Source organism: Pinus tabuliformis, chromosome 7, assembly GCF_031772625.1.
Source record: "Pinus tabuliformis cultivar Carrire ecotype Pingquan chromosome 7, CPIR1, whole genome shotgun sequence".
Taxonomy (NCBI): Eukaryota; Viridiplantae; Streptophyta; class Pinopsida; order Pinales; family Pinaceae; genus Pinus; species Pinus tabuliformis.
The window spans coordinates 932933273-932954516 of NC_142293.1; the positions used below are offsets into that span (position 1 = coordinate 932933273).

The 21244-nt window shown below is 41.3% G+C and overlaps 1 protein-coding gene across 4 annotated transcripts in view; it reads right to left on the bottom strand.

Annotated features, from left to right (window-relative positions):
* Positions 1–331: 331 nt before the first annotated feature.
* The window catches only part of LOC149250703 (uncharacterized), a 213601-nt gene continuing 192688 nt past the window's right edge, over positions 332–21244 (bottom strand). For all 4 annotated transcript variants that reach the window (XM_089459198.1, XM_089459199.1, XM_089459200.1 and 1 more), the window contains one exon: positions 332–1586. In XM_089459198.1, the coding sequence (XP_089315324.1) occupies positions 689–1586 (898 nt within the window). In that variant the 3' untranslated portion in view covers positions 332–688. The remainder of the gene's footprint in view (positions 1587–21244) is intronic.

The window sequence follows — 21244 nt, forward strand, 5'->3', positions numbered from 1 at the left end:
CTCATTGATAGCCTCCATGAAAGGCCTAAATAAAAGGGGGAGCATTATTATAAGTGTTTAAAACACCGTAAATGCTAAATATTACAGAAAACTACCCACCCATGGAATCATAATAATATACCTCCATTTGCTTTATTAGATAATGATCTTTCGCAAAGTTTCTCCCTGCTCCACAGAAGGCCCACTAACAGTACAATAATTGAAAAATCTCTATGATACAGAGCTTAATTACAGAAAAAGACACAATTTAACTTCATACTGACCATTCCATGTACGTTCTTCCTGCTAAAAGTTAGCTTTTTGAAAAGTTGCACGGCCTCCGCTCAACAAATAAGAAAAACAGTAGATTCAAAATTGAGTTCCCTGGGGATAAATCTACCATGAAATGCCAAAGTAAACAAATGAATTTTATTTTTTCCAGCAAGATTTTGCCAGACATAGCTCCAACTAAGAATTTCAAAGAATTGAGAATGGATGGGCAAGATTTTAACTGCCTCAATGAACAAAGTCTTCTTTTTGTTAGAGGTCAATCAATCATTTTTTCCAAAGACGAATCCAGCTTCTGTATTCCAGAAGGCTAACTGAAGAGGAAGACTTTCATGGCTCATCTTCTCAAGATGAGGAAAAAAATAAATGGTAACAACTCAAAGAACACAAGAATGAAGTTCACATGTCAACTGAGTTTTATCTAACTGCTTCCTCCAGCACTTGTTGAGTTTAATTTATTTGCACTTCTCTTTGACTGACTCGAGGCTCTATTCCATTGATCACCCTTAGTCAGTTTACTTGCATTAGAATCTGATTTTGGGCTTTTGTGTACCATATCTTTATTAGGAGCAGTTTTAGGAACTGCAAAGTCAAACTTAGCAGGGAAAGATTGCGAAGATGGAATTGCATCTAATCTCTCGGAATCCATATCAAGACTGTCAAATGCTAATGGGCTCGTTGCTGCCATCTTTGATAATCTTGAAGTAGAACATGAAGTTGCAGCAGACTCTTTGGAAGCAGGAAGAGTAAAGGACTGTTCGTTAATAGGTAGCCCAGGGGAAATATCAAGTACTCCTTGCTGTTGCTGGAGCAAAGATACAACCTGACCTGAGCCACTACCTGAGCCACTGCATGGGAGAAATACTCCTGTACCAGAACCAGGCATTCTTGGTGCAGGCCTAGGAACTGCTGACCACACTTGAGGAATAACAGCCATAGGTGAATAAGCCCCTGGGGGTCCTGGTGGACCTGCAAACAGAGGCTGAATTCTTGGAGCAGGAAGACGTTGATTCACTTGCGATGTACGGACTGGAGGGACAGGTAATACTCCAGATGTGGGAACTATATTATAGTGCTTAGTAGCCATCTGGCCCACTCCTCTAGGAACTGTGGCTGAAGCATTTGTACTTGACTGTCGAGCTGCTGGTTGTGGCCAATGTGAATTTGACAGGGATGGAGGGCGTGACATGCCTGTGGGTATGGTAGACCCCTTCTTTGGTTGCACCTTAACAAAAGTAATAGTGACCCTCTGTCCAGGAGAAGAACAAATTGAGTACTTTGATACATCTGCACTGTTTCCTTGCATAACTATTAATGACCTGCTCATAAGGTGAAATAAATAGAATTAGTCACCAGTAATACTAAACTCACCGTCATCCCAGTATTATATTCTTGCATATTTTGTTGTCCCAGTTACGAGGACATTAGATGCAGATTTGCTATTAATACTCCGATATCAACTTTGTATAAAGGTTCCAAGAAATAGAACAGTAGAGGACACTGATGATGTAGAAAACCAATCACGTGGGAAGCAAAATTTATCAAGCAAAACAACCAATGCTGTAGAAAGCAGATAAGATTTCAGCGAGGTATACAAAACATATAATAGTGAGAATGTAATTAGTATACAGCTTTTTTATGAGCTTTTTTCCTTTCAGTTGGCTAATTAATTTAAATTATGTCTTGCAATTAATATTTGTAAGTTTTTGTAAAACGTATGTACTTCGAAGAGTAAATCAAGAGGTAAGGACATTTATTGTAACCAACCTCTAACAGTCTAAGCGACCTAGTCAAAATTGTATAAAAGGATGTGTGACAGAAGTTGAGGTATGCCAAGGCAATGACAGTCTATGTGGGTGGAAAAATTCTTGATGGATAGATGATGAATAGATGGTCGTCATGTACTGATTGTGATAATGAAAACTGTTTGAGAGTGGGTTTTTCTCCATGTCCTAGGGTTTCCATTTGGTTCAGAACTTTGGTTAATGTTACTTATAATGAGGAATGGACAGATGATATGTTAGTATGTTAGACTCCGTAGTGCATTTGCTTATTTAGTTAAAAAATACTAGATTGCAATAGTGTTAGTGTCATCCCATATCCAATATGCTGGCCACCAGGGGTCATTTTGAATGGGCTTAGCACTTTTGTTGTGTTGTGCATATTGTTTTTGATCTTGCGAATTAATTCTGGGGAGCCTGATAACGACAATGGGATGAGGCAGGCCACCTCCTCTGCTGTCCAGAGATCTGAGATTCTGAAAGACAGAGATCGAAATGACACTCCTGCACCTAAGCATCAAGAAAACAGAATGCATCCTTGAAGAAATCTAAGATACGGGAAGGATTGGACAAAGGATCAAAATCTATCCAAGGAGAAGACCATGACAAGCATGGAGACAATGACCAGAGGGAAAGAAAACAAAGTTAAGGTATTTTCTTCTGTTTTGTTCTAGTATTACATATGTGTAGGTATGGCAATCTATAGGGCTCTAATGAGGCCGGAAGTCTCCAAACGAGGCCAATGGAAAACTAACCTGCAATGCAACACAATAGGGGTCAAAGACATTGGGTGAAGCTAGATGTAAGTCCCAAAAGAGAGGCAGAGATCCACTCAGAGTTAGATGTTCAAAACTTCATGGGAAGGAAGATAAATAAAAATTCAAACAAGATAGACCCAAGAAGGCATTAACCCAAAAGATGATTAACGAGAAGACAATGGATTACCATTGAAGGAAGCTGCGCAAAGACATTGAGGAGAGTAAATTTGAGAAAACTTGAAAACCAGTGAAAAGAGATCAAACACAAAGAAAAACCAACCCTAAAGGAAATGACTGGCTAACACAAGACATCGATTCTTAGAATCATCATTGGAGTACATTGAGCAAAGGCATTGAGGAAAGCAAAGTTGATGAACTTGAAAACTGATGGAAAGGTCTCCAATGAAAAGAAAAGTGACCACAGCAGGAACAACTAGTTAACACAAGAATTCAGTTCTTGAGATAATCATTCAAGTAAATAGGAAAAAGGTATCAGGGAAAGTATAGTTAACAAACTTGAAAGCCAATGGAAGAGCTCCAATGCAAAGGAAAAGCAATCCCAACAGGAATTCATTTTGCAATACAACACAAGGAGACAAGTCTAGGGATCATCATTAAGGCAAGTTAGACATAGACATCTGGGAAAATAAAGTCAATGAACTTCAAAACAAATGGAAAGGGACCCAATGAAGAGAATGCCATAGATAATTTGCTTTAGAGCATGACTACGAACTTCTACCATCAAATGTGACATATGAATTACCAAGACATGGACATCATGAATTTCTTGGAATATTAGACCTTCATGATTTCCAATAGAGGGATTCCAAGCATGATCATCACTAAAGCGAGGCATGGACATATAGGAAAGTAAATCCAATGAGCTTGAGAACATTGGATAGAGCCCCAATGGAGAGAAATCTGATAATTTTCTTTAAAGCATGACTATGAACTTCTAACATCAAATGGGATGTCCGAATTACAAAGACATTGACATCATGAATTTCTTGGGATATTGGACCTTCAGGATTTCCAGTAGAGGAATTCCAAGCAATATTTGGGAGCAGAACATAGGTCGAAGGCATGCTTAGAGAAATCAAAAAATCCTTGGACAACAAAAAAATTGTAACGGAAGGGGACACTAAGCGCTAGAGTTTTATGATCAAAGGAACCCAAGGGATCAAAGTTTCTGGAGTAATATTGTATGTTCTTCATGAAGAACACACAGTATTACTTCAAAAACACTAATCCAATATGATGATTGACTGTGGAAACCTACACGCAAGAACCCAAGGGATTCGAATAAAGGGACATGAATGGCTACATTGTGGAGATTTGTCTAGGAATATCAATAAGATTGTAGGTAAATAGTGGCCAATTATTAAAAAAAGGGAAAAGATCCAACATCACTCACCAATACTCAATATGGCTACCTTGGAGGACTCTGATAGGATGACAAGAAAGATTTAAGATGAGCAAACAAACATGGAAGACTAGATAAGGAATTAGAAGAGGACAAAGAATAGACATCATAAATGGAAATTGAAATGAATATTGGGCCTCTAAAATTTCTTAATTAGGGATGCCTCAAGGACTCCGATAAATTGACAAAAGCAAGGATGAATTTGAGAGGATGTCAAAGGAAATTTATGGCAGCCACTAGGACCTCTAAAGGAGACTCCAACTAAGTGTAAGATGTTGTCATAGGGTATCAATAAAACATGTCAAGGTCATAGAAAAGAGGATTTCTCAACAACAAGCATCCCAATTGTTGGAAAATGAAAAGTGGCAGCCTATTAAATCTTATTTTCCTTAACCTTAATATTTGCTTGTGAACTTTGTTAATCTTCTTCAGTTCTTTAGTTAGATCTTTTCATCAAACAAATATCAAGAAAAAAACAGTAACAATAAAGGACGCAAAAATTAGGCTCTCAGCTAGGGAAAAACCCCTCCAAGGGGAACACCGGGTAAACTCTTCTCTTCTTATAGAATTTGCTTCAAAGTGAGACACAAAGACCCAAACTCCAGACTAAGTCCTTCTCCAAGTACCAAGTCAGCCCTCCAACAAGTCTTTTCCTGATTCTACACCAACCAACTTCAATATTACAACTTTGATGTAATATCCCTTCCTAAATTATTTTGGAATAGGATTTATTTCTACATTTTGGGGGGCCAATTTTGGTGAAGACAGGGCCAATTTGCTTTTTGATAGAAGATCTAGGAGTTAGAGGCAAGTTAATTTTATATTATTTTGTTTTGTTAATGATATGTGGGGACCACCCACATAAGAAATACGCACTCCCTAAGCCAATGATTTGAAATGCATGAGAGGGAAGAAAGGCTCCATGAAAGTTATAAAAGGAAGGAACCACACTTCATTTGGCATTTTTGGCTTATCGAATTTGATTTTGTTGCTCGAGCTATTTCGCTGGGTCACTTACTGTTTAGCAGGAGTTTTCCAAGCGAAGAACTCACCCTTTCTTTAGGGGACTTTGAGTGCCACCCTAGAGAGGTTCATCCAGAGGAGAGTTGTAGAGAGATTTCCAGCATTTGTATTCAGTTTTGCCCCAGCTGTGCGTATTTCCGGAGGGCACAGTAGTGGATCTAGTGTGGCCATTGCAACATTCTTCCGGAGGGCTATTCCCAGGAGAAATTAGGAGAAGAAGGCTCAATAGATTTGTCGGCTATTGGGTGAGTTTGAGGGCTGGAAGTGGCAGCAATATTCAAGAGTGATTTTGCAGACTCTATGGCCAGTGCAGAAGAGAGAAACTGGGCATAAATGGGACATAGAGTTTTAGCCATTGGGGCTATTACTTGTCGGGAGAAATAAGGGAAGTATTGGTGGAGTTGATTGCTACATTTAAGGAGTGTCTGGAGAGGATTTTGTTGGTGGTTTGACAGACAGCGTACTTCAACAGTTATTGGAAAGCGTTGGGTTTTTGGGGGTCGACTTTGGAAGGTCAAAACCAGGCCAAAAAATTTCTAGATTTTTGTGGGTTTTTCCTGAGGAGCCTAGATATAAATTTGCATAATTTTCTGAGCACCAAAGGTGGGGTTTTGAACCATATCTTTGCAGCAGACAGTGCAGAATTGTTGGGGTTGCGCAATGCAGCAGTTGGTCAGTTGATTGTAGCTCCGAATTGTCATTAATTCACCTGGGCTTTGCTCCGCTTGCCTTTGAGGCAAGCCTAGGTGTATTCCTTCAATATTTTGTACTCTTGCACAAGTTTATAATAAAATGGCTCAACTGCTTCCGTATTTCTGATAGTTATGGGCGTTTTCTAAATGTTTTGAAATTGTTGTGGTAAAAATTGTTATTTGTTGGCATGTCATTGTTTTTCCTACTTTGGAACATTACATTTGACCTGCCAGCTTCAATACTGCAACTTTGATCCTGCAATTTCAGCCTTGCAGCTTCTATGGAAACCCTAATCCACCCTCCCCCTTAGACCTTCCTATAGCAAGACAGCTCTTCCTAAGGTCAACGAGGTCAAAGTAAGGTATTCTTCCTTCCAGCTTCAAGGTTCTGCACTTCATCCTCCTTCAACTCAAACCTACAACTTCGGCCTTTTCCTACAGCACTAGAAACCCTAGAACTTTCGCTCTTCTTCTTCCTGCTTCCCAGCTACAAATCGAACTCTTTCTTGATAGATCGAACTTGTGGATGAGTGAGTGCCAAATGAGGTCGAACTACTCCTTTATAAAGCCTTTTCAAGGGGTTGAATTCCCTCCTTTTGGCTGACTTGTACTTTTGGAGTTTCCCAGGCTTTCTAGACTCAAAATAATTCTGTTTACAATTATATTTTTCCTAAAAGTGTCTTATAAACATGATGTTGACTCCTTTGACTCATGACAATAAATCATAAGACCTAACAAACCCTAGAAGCATGAATAACATGCTTTTACCTAGAAGACCATCAATAAAGAGCATGAAACCCATGCTTTGATAATAATAACAACAACATATTGAAATATGTTACTAGGCCTGAAGCAGGGAAAGGGGGTGGAACCACTAAATTTCACTGCCCCCATTGCAACAATAATTACACAGGTTCATACGCCCATGCCAGAAAGCACCTCTGTGGGAAAAGGCCATGGGATGGAGATAAACAAATAGGAATCAAAACTTGTATAGGTGTGTCAGCAGCAGAGAGAGCCAAATACATAAGGGCAGAGGAGAAAGCCCAATACAAATCTAAAAGATCAAAGGGTTTCTTTGAACCAAGCTCACAATCACATGCACAAAGAACTCCTTCAGCATCCTCCTATGGCAGTGGATATGGAGGCACAGGGTCACCAAACATCTCTTTAAGGCGTAGAACCATATCAGATTTCCTTGATGAAGGGTGTAGGAATGATGTGGATTCAAAAGTTTATCCGTTTCTCTATGCATGTGGGATACCATTCAATGTTCTTCAATCACCTTATTGGCATGAAATGGTTTCTACCATAAATGATGCCCCTAAAGGATACAAGAGCCCTGGGTATGACAAGGCTAGAACCATTGGACTTGATCATGAAAAAGCAAAAATATCACATTCTTTGAGTAGAATGACAAATTCATGGACTGAGCATGGGGTGTCCATTGTATCTGATGGATGGAAAAATGTAAAAGGCAAGCCATTGATAAGTGTTCTTGTTGTGTCTGTTAGTGGTGCCATCTTTCTTTCAACATATGATTACTCAAACAAGTTCAAGACCGACATCAACATTGCAGAACCATTACTTGAAACAATTGAACGTATTGAGCCATACAATGTCAGCCAAGTCATCAATGATAACGCTGCTAATTGTAAGGCAATGGGAGCAATTATTGAGGATAAATACCCCAACATATTTTGGTCTGGGTGTTTGGTTCATACAATGAACCTTTTGATGCATGATATTATTAAGAACAAAAACCAACAATACAAATGGATTGGCGATTTGTACAAGAGAGACAAAAAAATGATAAAATTTATTACAAATCATAGCAATACCCATGGCCTTTTCCACAATCACTCAAGATTGGAGTTGTTGAAGATTGCGAAGACTAGATTTGCTAGCTATTACCTCACCTTTGTTGATTTGGGGTATCATCGGATGTGCTCTAGCCACAAATTTGGTGGATTAGGTTGGAGCACATGAGATCTCCAATACCCAGAAAGGGTTTGGGCAGATTCTAAGCAGTTCAGGAGATATTAAAATAATTAATATTTTTAATGGAGTCCCTAAGTCTAAACTTGGGGAAATTAAAATATTAATGTGAATTAATATGAAACTGTGTTAGAATTGTCTAAAAGACATGGATCAAGCCAGATCTAATCTTAGACATTGATTTGGGACTTAATCTCGACAGTTGATATGTCAACGAGAAAAGTATAAGAGGGGGCTTGAGGGTCACTTGGAGAACACACCAGAGTGATCAGTCATTCTATTTTCTAGAGCGGGGTTTGCTAAGAGAGATAGAATTAGTGATCAGGAGATGCAGCTAAGGGGCATTTGAGTACAGAGAGACAAAGAGGCAGAGATAGTGCCGGGAGAGCAAGCGCAGTAACCAAGGAGAGTGACACAGAGCCAGCCAAGGCTCACGCAGAGGCAGTCGGGAGCTACGCAGAGCCTCAGAGAGGCCAGTGTTGTGGACGCAGAGTGCCAGGGGGCTGACGCAGGGCCTCCCAGCACTGACGCAGACCCATCCGGGGTGACACAGGGCCAACATGAGGTAGAGAGGGGCTGACGCAAACTAGAGAGACGCTGACACTGGGGTTTCTGGGGCAGATTTGTGCTGAGTAGCTGCCGGAAGGATTATCCGGGGTTTCAGCGAGAAGATTTGTCAGAAATAGAGAGGTATTACTGCCAAGGAAATTCTCTGTTGGGTAGGCCAGTTCTGGCACCCAGATTGTACTCTGATATTGCTTAATAAGAATCCCCTTAGATAGCTACACTGGTTTTCCCACATTGGGTTTTTTCCGGGGACATTAGTCCAAAAATAATGGTGTCATATGATGTGTTTGTTTATGTTTCTTTTAGTTGCTGATCTGTAATATGTTGAGCATGCACTAGTGTTTATTTTCAGTATTTACATTGTAAATAACTTATTAAGAAAAATAACAAGTAGGTAGGAATAAATCAGATAAAGTGCATGGAGGGTTTCTAACGGAGCAACCTTAGAAACTTCAACATGGTATCAGAGCGTGATTGCAGATCACAGGAGGACTAAGGACATCAGCGGAGTAGAGCAATAGCAACAGAAAACAACTGTCCCGAGGTGACAGAAGTTGTTTCTAGCAGAGCAGCAACAAGGAAAGGGTGACGCAGTGCCTATGTCATCAAGGGTGAGCCAAGAAGAGGCAGCGCAGAAGCTAAGGAGGCAAAGGGAGCCTCATGTAGAGCCAAGCAGTAGTTGGGAAGGCTGACGCAGTTGGCTGAGGAGGCCGGATTGCGCGGAGCCTAGGAGATCTCACCTTCAAGGCGCCGGGGTTTAGAAGGCTGTGGGAATATTGGAGAGTGGAGTTGGTGAGGTATTGTAGTCAGAACTGTACCCGACAGAGCAAGGCCAAAGGAGTTGCTACCGAGGGTTTCTAGCCGAGGAACCCAGATCAATGGTGCGGTTGCACAAGACGATCAGAGTAGGGAGCATCTCGACAGCAGAAGAAGGATTTCCAGGAGGGAAATCAGGACTTAGAGGGAGTCCAAAAGAGAACTTCCAAACGAGAAGTAGAGACTCAGAGCAGTCGAACAGAGAACTTCCAGGAGGAAAGTAGAGGAGCATCATGGCACTACACTTAGTAAGAGACCAGGATAGACTGGACGGAGCATCAAACTTCGCAATCTGGAAGGCCAGAATCTTATCTGTACTTGACAGGAATCGTTTCAAGAACTTCGCCTTGAAGGTAATAGTTATCCCAGTCGACCCTAATGATAATGACAAGTACGAGGAGGTGATGGCAAGGGCCAAGAGCATTATCCTTGACGGGGTCAAGGATCATGTAGTACCACACATAGCCGAGAAGGAAACGACATTTGAGATGTGGGAGGCTCTCAAGAAGCTGTACCAGCATACTTCTGTGCAGAGAAGAATGCTGCTTGAGAATCAGTTGAGGTTGTATCAGATGAAGAAGGGAGAACCGATTGACACCTTCCTCGGAGGACTAAATGAGATCCGAGATCAGTTGACTGCTATAGAGGCGACACTAGATCAGGAGTTGATGGTGAGGACAACCCTAAATGTTGTCTCAGAAGACTGGGAGGTATTTGTCCAGAGTATACTGGGCAGAGAGACTCTCCCACCTTGGGACGAGATGTGGGCAGCTCTTCGCCAGGAAGAGATCAGACGGCAGTCGAAGACGGGTAGCAGTAGCGAGGGGATCAAAGTCAAGCAAGAGGAGGAAGATGTGGCCCTAGCATCTGAGGCAAAGCAAGAGAAGCAGAAGAAGAAAGATCTCTCCAAGATCAAGTGCTTCCACTATGGGGAGCTAGGTCATTATGCAACCCAGTGTCCAAGGAAGAAGAGTAAGGGAGAGTCTTCCGAGACTAAGGCAGCGCCAGCATGGGCAAAGAAGCAAGTTTTCACAGACGATGGATATGTCATGAGTGCACACGCACCACTTGAGCGGAAGTGGGGAGACATCGAGCTATAGTCAAGCGGACTAAAGGCGATGAGGGGCAAGATCCTTGAGGTACCTAGCCTCTTGGATTAGACCTTGTTGCGGAAGCCCCGAAGAGGAGTAGCAGGACTGGCTGAGTGGGTAGAGACGGATGCGGATGGAGTGGCAGAGAGAGCTACAGTGCAGGAGTCCTGAGACAGTGCGAGGCTAGTAAGATGCAGCAGTGCGAGAGGCACAGGTGTGTTGCACTAGTGTATGATGGCACAAAGAGGTGTGCAATGGTGCGAGATGCAGAGAGTTGTTGCAGCAGCGCAGAGGCCAGAGAGGGAGCACTTGTCAGCAGCAGAGGGAGCTTCAACATCAGTGGGTGTCTCTAGCCCAATAGGGAGATCAGATTGGGAGATCAGTTACTTCTTAGTAACTGAGTTGCAGTGCAGTAGTGGGAAGCACAATGCAACATGATGAGAGGAGGTGCGGTGTGGATGTAGTGCTGGGAGAAAGGACCAACAGTAGCACGGATGCAGAGGGAGCTGTCGTACAGATGTAGCAGTGGCAGTGGCAGTGGCAGAGTCATGGGCAGCAGTATAGGATGCAACAGTGCAGAGGATGTTGGGCAAGAAGGTCTAGCATCAGCACGGGTACCGAAGCCGGATGATCAGAGTAATACTCAGTCAGGAGTATTGCTAGAGCACAGTCCTTGCTAAGATGAAGTGTTGATTTGGGGTAGCATCGGATGTGCTCTAGCCACGAAATTTGTTGGAGAGGTTCGGGCACATGAGATCTCCAATACCCAGAAAGGGTTTGGGCAGATTCTAAGCATTTTAGGAGATATTAAAATAATTATTATTTTTATGGAGTCCCTAAGTCTAAACTTCGGGAAATTAAAATATTAATCTGAATTAATATGAAACTGTGTTAGAATGGTCCAAAAGACATGGATCAAGCTAGATCTAATCTTAGCTGTCGATTAGGGACTTAATCTCGACCGTTGATATGTCAACAAGAAAAGTATAAGAGGGGACTTGAGGGTCACTTGGAGAACACACCAGAGTGATCAGTCATTCTATTCTCTAGAGTGGGGCTTGTTAAGAGAAATAGAATTAGTGATCGGGAGATGCAGCTGAGGGACATTTGAGTACAGAGAGACAGAGAGGCAGAGATAGGGCTGGGAGAGCAGCGCAGTAGCCAAGGAGAGTGACGCAGAGCCAGCCAGAGCTCACTCAGGGCCACGCAGAAGTAGCCGGGAGCTACGCAGAACCTCAAAGAGGCCAGCGTTGCTGACGCAGAGCACCAGAGGGATGACACAGGCCTCCCAGGGCTAACGCAGACCCATCCAGGGTGATGCAGGGCTAGCGTGAGGCAGAGAAGAGCTGACGTAGTCCAAAGAGAGGTTGACACTGGGGTTTCTGGGGCAGATTTGTGCTGAGTAGCTGTCGGAAGGATTATTCAGGATTTTAGCCAAAATATTTGTCGAGGTATTACTGCCTAGGAAATTCTCTGTTGGGTAGGCTAGTTTCGGCACCCAGATTGTACTTTGATATTTCTTAATAAGAAAACCCTTAGATAGCTGCACCGGTTTTCCCACATTATGTTTTTCTAGGGACATTAGTCCAAAAATAATGGTGTCATATGCTGTGTTTGTTTCTGTTTCTTTTAGTTGTTGATCTGTAATATGTTGAGCATGCACTAGTGTTTATTTTCAGCGTTTACATTGTAAATAACTTGTTAAGAAAAATAACAAGTAGGTAGGAATAAATCAAATAAAGTGCATGGAGGGTTTCTAACTTAATAAACTTAGACACTTCAACAACCTTCAAGCACCTTTTGAAGGTAAAAGAGTCATTGGCTAGCATGGTATCAAGTCCACACTGGCAGGTATATTAAAGGAAAGGGCTACAATGCAGTTAATAGGCAAGGTTTTGAACAGGTGGAGGAGACCGCTCTTGATGGTCAGTTTTGGGCACGTGTGAGGCAAATATTGGAATTCACCAAGCCCATTTATCACATGATTCGTTTTGCAGATACAAATAAACCAGTGATTGGGGAGGTGGATGAGCAGATGGATACCATGTTGGGGCAAATAAAATATGTTGTTCAGAAAGATGATCCCAACTTGTATACACTTATTCACAATTGTGTGTGAACACAGTGGAATAAAGTTAATGTTCCACTAGATGCCTTGGCGTATATCCTTTCGCCAAAATACTACTCTCCAACTTGGTTGGGCCAACTTGCACCTAGGGGTGCGGTTAGGGTCAAACCCCATATGGATACAGAGGTAGCTACAGGATATAAAATTTGGGACAGCCACCCAGAGGACGATAATTTGGAAGCAGAACTTATGAGAGAGGAAGATGAAGCAACAACCATGCCAACGCCACCATCCAGTAGCAGTGCTCGAGTTCCAAGTCTTGCTCCTTTGCTATCGCCACCTCCATGTACATCCTCACGTGGAGGGCATGCGCCTTCTAGTTCTGGTCGTGAGACTGTGCAGGAGGAGACTCCTAGAAGACCACCACGACTTGTTCAGAAATTAGACATTATTCGTGGTGGCAAGAGGAAGATGTAGATGATAGATTTACTTATCTTTTCTAGTTTCTAGTAGTTTTTATAACTATTGACTCTTTCATATTTATTATGATACTTTTTGTAAACAATATATGAAAATTTAAGTTTGAACTTTGAAGTTTGAAGTTGGCAATTATAACTCATTGGTAATGAATTATGAATATGATGCTTCGTGAAAGTTGAAAGTTTTTTCATTCCATTTCATTTTATAACATTTCATTTCATGTTAGATATTATTCGTTGTAATGGTTACACTTAGCTTACAAGTACAACTTTGGTGATCAATGATGATAAATGTTATATATTGAATTTTGAAAGCTTGAAACTTTAAGATTGATGAATCATAATTCATGAGACTCAATATGTTGTATGCTACTAACTTGTGGGCATGGTTGATGAAGATTATAACTTCTAGATGATTGTTGTTATATGATTCAATCTATGTTTTTTATGTTTTTAATGTCTAATTCATCATCTACATGTTTTTGTTGACATATATGCATCAAAATATAAAAAAATATAATATATATATATATATATAAAACGCTCCGGGATTCGCTCCCAAACTGGAAGCTTCTGAAAATGTTGTTCCCGCTCCCAAGTAACCTTGGTCCTAGGAGTTCCAATAAACTCCTCTGCATCTCTCAATGTCTAACGAACCTCTTTGCTAGCTCGATCACTAGTGGTGGGCGGTTCAACCAGCTCTTCCTCATCCAACCTCTGTTGCTTCATCTACTAAGAACTCCCCGGATCTCCTACACCTGAGGAAATACTAGTACTAGTCACTATACTCAATTCCTGTGACTGTCCTCTTGTCAGTCCCACTGGCTTCCCCTATGGCTGCCCCTGCTGCTGGACCAAAGGAGCTTCTACTGACTTATTCTAATCACCTGTAGGCATTGTTGTCGCCCAGATTGTACAAGGACTGCAACAACTGCTCAGGGCTAGGGTTGTCACTCTAATCCTCACCCACTCCATTCTAGCTGTCTCCCAACAACAGGCTATGGGGGGTAGTCCCTATGGAATGAGGTCAAGGAAGACGAGTTGGGAACCAACTCGCTTCGGAAACACGGATGAGTGGCCTAGCTACTCGGTTAAAATTAGCAAGACTTAAGGATTTAATTAGATTTAGAGATGAGACTAGTGCCTTATGGAGTCACAATTCTTGCTTATTACAAATTTAGACCAAGTAACCGAATGGACACCCGCTGCTTAATATGATAGACTAACCTATATGAGATGCAACTCCTAAGAACTAGGTGTGATGCAAGGATATTGGTTAATTTTAGATTAAATGCCTAGTCTAAGTTGAACCTCTCCCTTAATTGTTTTGAGAAACAGTCTTTAGAGTAGGTTGTGAGATGGAAGCCAATAAGAAGCAAGTAGTGGCCTGATTAACGATACCTCATCTTGTGTTCCAACCACCTAGTGCCTTCGACACTGCAAAGACTGTGGCTCTGACGACTGCAAAGTCACTATGTTAACCACTAAGAAGGGTTGAATCTCTCAAGCTATTTGGAAAAGGGTTTCCCTAGGAGTCTATCAACCACGATTATGCTTGGAGGTAAGTTATTAATGAAAACTAAGTCCTAGGATGTTTGTGCAATGATTATTAGCGAAATTATCTTGAGTTAAGATTATTTTATGTTATTTAAGTACTTTAATGTGAATTATCTTGTAGCAAGAGTACTTAACAATGATTAGATAACAATCTTAAACAAGATAAGTGTTTAAAGATACAAGTGCAAGCTTCAACTATAGACTAATCCACAAGATGCTTAACCAATTCTTGATAATAACTTGGAGAAATTTATCTGCTTATCAATTAGCCACAAATTTATAAGATGCCAATCACAATTACCAAAGATATTTCCAAACAAGATTATGTATGATCTTATTACTCAATGCCAATTATTAAGAGAAACTCAATCGGATTCACAAGATACCAATATGCCCAAAAGACTTATGATTTATGATTTAAGTTCTTTTAGTGAGTGAGCCTATGAATTCTTATAGCACATAAACTCACAAGACAAACACAATGTTAGCCACTTCCACAATGTAAATGCTAGGAATAAATAACAACAAAATATAGAACTATGAAAACACTTATGCACTTTATGTTCCAATGATCCTTTTGTGAACAACAAATGGCTATGAAAACAGTAAGAGACTCATGATAGCAGCAAGTAAATCAGCTTTAGATATCAAATTCAAAGTGTATATGCTTTCTCAATGACATAAAGAGAAATCCAACTACCAAATAAGAATCAAATATATTAGCCCTCTTAAGATATATTTTTCCTCTGATATATCAGATCTCAGATGTTAATTACAATAGTAAGGAAAGTGCATGGACAGCGAGCTATTAATGCTTGAACCAATGCCAAAATTAACCCAAAACTTGGAAAAAATTACCAAAATTGAACAATCAAGTTTTTAGGCCTTTTAGAGTGTGTTATTCAGAAAATTTCAGAACTGATTCAGTGATTTATGCAGAAAATTCTAGCAAACAAAACTTTAGATCTAGGCTAAATCCTTGATGCCCAAGTGGCCAAAATTTAGGAAAATTCAAATTTTGCAATTTTAAGTTATTTTGACCAATTTAAATGTGATTTTAGGGCTTATGACATCACTATTATAAATTGGAAATTGCAACAGCGATAATACAAGAAAATTAGGGTTTAGAGAGAAAACCCTAAGCTCAAGGCCTTGAAGATCCCTTGGTCAAAATTTGCTGAAACTTTGGGATCAAGTTGCCACCTGAAAAATAGATCTTTTGAGGCCCAAAACCTACAAAACCACCAAGTATTCAGTCCAGAAAAATGAGAGATGAAATTAGGGCAAATTAGAGTCAAGGAGGGCCACCTCTAGACCTAATAAGGCTAACATTGAGGGCTAAGGAAGCTAAGAGGCTGAGGAAAGGGTTGAGGAAGGTGGAAGAGGCCAAGAAAAGGCTGACACAGGAGAGAGAAAACCCTAGAGGGTTGGACAGCTAGGGAAAAAGGCCTAAAGGGTCGTTGTGGGCCCCACAAGGGCCACAGCTTGAGGAAGGAGGGTTGCAGAGGGAGGTCGAGTCCTCTAGGCCTCACAGCCAGGGCTAGGAAGGCCTTAAAATACTGATGCAGGGCATAAAAGGGAGGGTCAAGTTCCTAAAGGACTGACGCTGGCCCATTAGAGGTCCTAAAGGATAACGCATAGGTTGAAAAGGCTAACACAGGCCAAGGGAATGGAGATGCTGGCCTTAGGAAGGTTGGATATGGGCCAGATAGGCCTAAAAAGTGAAACCCTTGCTTCAAAAAAAAAAAGTTCTCTTCCAGATCTGAATTTTGATACAATTTTTCCAATCGTTGGCCCTGCAAAAATTTTAGAGACTAGATCTTACCCTCAAAGGAGTAGATTTAGCTCTACTTCAGCTTCTTCTCTTGACATCGCTTGCAAAAATGGAAATAAAACACCCAAAACCCAAATTAACAAAAATAAATTACAAAATTATCTTACAAATACACAAGGGTTTTAAAAAATAATTTTTAGAAATAGAATTTTTAATGGCTATTTTCTTTGATAAATCGCTAAAAATACTTTAGAAATCCGTGCACACTATAGCCTCAATGAAGATAAAATCCACCACATAAATATTTAGGATCCAAGCAAAGTTGATCCTTGCCCACAGTTTGTGAACTTGGAGACCAGGGACTGAAGTACCTGCAAACACTATGTATTTATCTCAAGAAAATCTGTTAAATCATATGGCGAATCAAATCACCTAATATTAGCTCAACACTATCAATAGAATGATTTTATCTCCATCTAATGAAAAACAAATCTTACCATTTATCAACACAACATAGGAAAGCTCGTAGTTAGTATATACCACAAATCAATGAACATGGAACACCTTGAATTGCACCCCAAAGTCTTTATTATGATAGAAATAAAAGTTCCCAGCAGGATAATAATTCACACAAGTGCTTCAGTAGCAATTTCTTAGCTAGAAACTAGATGGCTAAAGACTCAAATGACTCTAATTTATAGATAAATCCTCCAAGGGGAAAATAACCGCTAGTTGGCTTGATCCTTGCCAAAATAAATCTTGGCCGTTGATAAATCCTTGATCATATTTTAATCTTACTAGTTGAACTTGTATTTTTGAGGAATTTTCGAATTTCTCATTAATCCATTTTCATTAGCTCAAAATAATTATTTTGAGTTGATTTCCTCAAAAAAATGACTTTGACTTAACCACCAAGGTTCAAGGGCGCAAATTTTCTTGAAATATCCAATATTCCCTTGATAAAAGACCTCCAAAAATTAATTCTTTTGATACCCACGAATCTTCCGCTTAGAAAATTTAATTTTCCAAAGACATTTTAATTTGTCTCTAATTAATTAAATTTCCAGCTTAGGATTTTAATTTAATTTTGCCAGAAAATTTAATTAATTGACACGAGGGGATTAATTATTTTTTTCACCCTCTAATATTTTAACCGTGGTGTCTAAGTATGAGGGACCATGCATTAGAATATTTTTTACATAAGATTTTTTTTACAATTCAACCCTCAAAGGGGGAATACCTGTTCGGTGTAGACACTCAAATTATATACCCAATTCTGTGACACAATATGATCTAGTAGACCAAGTGATTTGTAATAAAATAATTTAGCTAATTAGTTTAAATTGTTCTCAAATCACTTTTACATAAGACTCGACTAAAACACTAAGACTCACCTAATACTTTGACGACAAATTCCACGCTAGCTTTGAGGTGAGGTTGGAGGGAAAAACTTTGCCGACCATTTGTGTTTGGAAACACAGATGAGTTAGTGAGACGAAAAACCTCCTAAGATGAAATTATCGCCAATATAATAAAGTTACCTAGGTTGTTACATACATTCATGGTCTTATTAGCATCATTTACATAAAAAAATTGCAGAATGGGTTTACAATATCATAGTGTTGACGATTGAAGATCTCGATCCGTTGAAGAAAAATATGCTACATCTGCTTCCTCGGAACTTTGACAAAATGAGTGCAACAAGCATCTCACGAGATATTCTGAAAGCTCGATCCTCCATGAACTTCACATCTCGTCTCACCACAATCTTCCTACTACTAGGAATGTAGATCCTATATGCCTATGGGGTTTTGCTACATCCAACGAGAAACCCCTTCTCTACAATCTGATCCAATTTGGTACGCTTTTGATCTGGCACATGGCAATAAGCAACGTTGCCAAAGATCCTGAAGTGACTAACTTCTGGCTTCTTCTCTATGAAGATGCCTTGTGTTTTCTTCCCCAATGCTCTATGAGGAGTCGTGTTCTGAATATACATTGTCGTGTTACATGCCTTTGCCCATAAAAATCTTGGCAAATCTTAGTCACACAATGTAGATTTTGTAGCCCCAACTATGGTTCTGTTTTTCCGCTCCATTACCCCATTTTGCTATGGATTATATGGAGTTGTTCATTCTCTTCTGATGCCTTGCTTCGCGCAAAAATATGTGAAATCTTTATCAATATATTCTCCACCAAGCAAAGCACCTTGATCTTCATCCCTGTCGCATTCTCCACGAGAGCCTTAAATTCTCTGAAACAGTCGAATTCCTCCTCTTTCGTCTTCAAGAAGTAGATCCATGTTTTCCTGGAGTGGTCTATTAGAATTTCTAAGTCTATCCATTAAAAACCCTCCATGTACTTCACTGATTTATTCCTGCCTACTTGTTTTGATTAATTAACAAGTTATTTACCATGTAAATACTGAAAATAAATAAAAGTACATGCTCAACACATTACAGATCATCAACTGAAGGAAACAAAACAAGCGCACAAGTGACATCGTCCCCAGAAAAACCCAATTCAGGAAAACCGGTGCAACTCTCTGAGGGTTTGATTTATTAAGCAGTTTCAGAATACAATCTGGGTGCCAAATCCGGCTCACCTAATAGAGAAAAATCTCGACAGTAGTACCTCTCTGCTCTGAAGAAGATATTCCAGCTGAAATCTCGGATAAACACTCTAGCAGCTCCACAGCTCCAATCTGCCCCATGAAACCCCAGCGTCAGCCTATAGGGACTGCGTCAGCTCTCTCTAGCCCAACGTTAGCCCAACATCACTCTGGCTTGGCCTGCGTTAGCCTCTGGAGGCACTGCGTCAGTCCTTTGGCACTCTGCGTCACTCACACTAGCCCTTTGAGGCACTGCACAGCTCCAAGTTGGCTCTACGTGAAGTTGTGAACCCTTGACTGGTTTTGCGTCCCTCTCTCTGGCTACTGCGATGATCCTCCCAATGCTATCTCTACCTCTCTGCTCTGAAGAAGATATTCCAGCTGGGTGCCAAATCCGGCTCACCTAATAGAGAAAAATCTCGACAGTAGTACCTCTCTGCTCTGAAGAAGATATTCCAGCTGAAATCTCGGATAAACACTCTAGCAGCTCCACAGCTCCAATCTGCCCCATGAAACCCCAGCGTCAGCCTATAGGGACTGCGTCAGCTCTCTCTAGCCCAACGTTAGCCCAACATCACTCTGGCTTGGCCTGCGTTAGCCTCTGGAGGCACTGCGTCAGTCCTTTGGCACTCTGCGTCACTCACACTAGCCCTTTGAGGCACTGCACAGCTCCAAGTTGGCTCTACGTGAAGTTGTGAACCCTTGACTGGTTTTGCGTCCCTCTCTCTGGCTACTGCGATGATCCTCCCAATGCTATCTCTACCTCTCTGCTTCTGTATTCACTTCTCCTCAGCTGCAACTCTGATCACTCTCTCAACTTTCTCAGCAAACCCAGCCCCAGAAAATCGAAATCTTGATCTCTTGGTGTGTTCTCCAAGTGACCCTCAACGGCCGAGATTAAGTCCCTAATCAATGACTAAGATTAGATCTGACTTGACCATGACTTTTGGACCATTCTAACACAGTTTTATATTAATTCACATTAATATTTTATTTTCCCTATGTTTAGACTTAGGGACTCCATTAAAAATATTAATTATTTTAATATCTCCCAAACTTTTTAGAATCCGCCCAAACTATTTCTGGGTATTGGAGAGCTCATGTGCTTTAGCCTCTCCACCAATTTGCGTGGCTAGACCACATCCGATGCTACCCCAAATCAACACTCCTTTCCGAGGACTGTGCTCTAGCAATACTCCTCACTGAGTATCACCCTGATCATCCAGCATCAGTCCCTGTGCTGATGCTAGGCTTGCTGCCCATCATCTGCACTGTTGCATCCTGTACTACTACCCATGGCCCTGTCACTGCCAGTGCTGCATCAATACTGCAACTCCCTCTGCATTCATGTTGTTGCCCATGGCCCCACCACTACCACTGCTGCATTTGCACTACAACCCCTCTCATCATGCTGCATCGTGCTGCCCATAGCACTGCCACTGCTAACTACTGCACTGCAACTCAGTTACTGAGAAGTAAGTAACTAATCTCCCAACTCTGACATCTCCGTCAGGCTAAAAACACTCTCGATGCTAAAGCTCCTTCTGTCACTGACAAGTGCTCCCTCTATGTCCTCTGCGCTGCTGCAACAACTTGTGCATCACGCACTGTTGCACACCTCTCTGTGCCATCTTGCACTGGTGCAACACTCTCGTGCTTCTCACACTACTGCTTCACGCTGTCCTAGGAATCCTGCACTCTAGCTCCTTCTGTCGCTCCATCCGTATCCGTCTCTACCGACATCCGCCACTCCTGCTATTCCTCTTCAGGGCTCCTATAGCAAGGTATAATCCAAGAGGTTGGGTACCTCGAGGATCCTGCCCCTCATTGCCTGTAGTCTGTCTGACTACAACGCGATGTCTCCCCACTTCCGCTCAAGTGGTGTGTGCACTCATGGCACAGTCATCGTCTGTCTCCACTTCCTTCTCTACCCTTGCTGGCGCAACCTTGGTCTCGAAGGCCTCTCCCTTGCTCCTCTTCCTTGGACACTGGGTCGCATAATGACCCAGCTCCCCACAATGGAAGCATTTGACCTTGGAGAGGTCCTTCTTCCATTTCTCCTGCTTTCCCTCAGATGCTAGGGCATCATCCACCTCCTCCTCCTTCTTGATTTTGATCCCCTTGTCGTTGCTTCCAGTCTTGCTTAGCCTTCTGATCTCTTTTTAGCAAAGAACTTGTGTCTTGGTCTTGGAGTGGCAAATAGGTCAAGGGTCTTGGTCTTGGTATTCATCAACTAGAATCTCTATAAGAAGAAGAATTTGTTCGGGTTTTTCCTCTCAAGTAGGAGCAGGGTTACGGGGAAGCACTCCCCACCCCTCATGATCCCACTCCCAATTCGC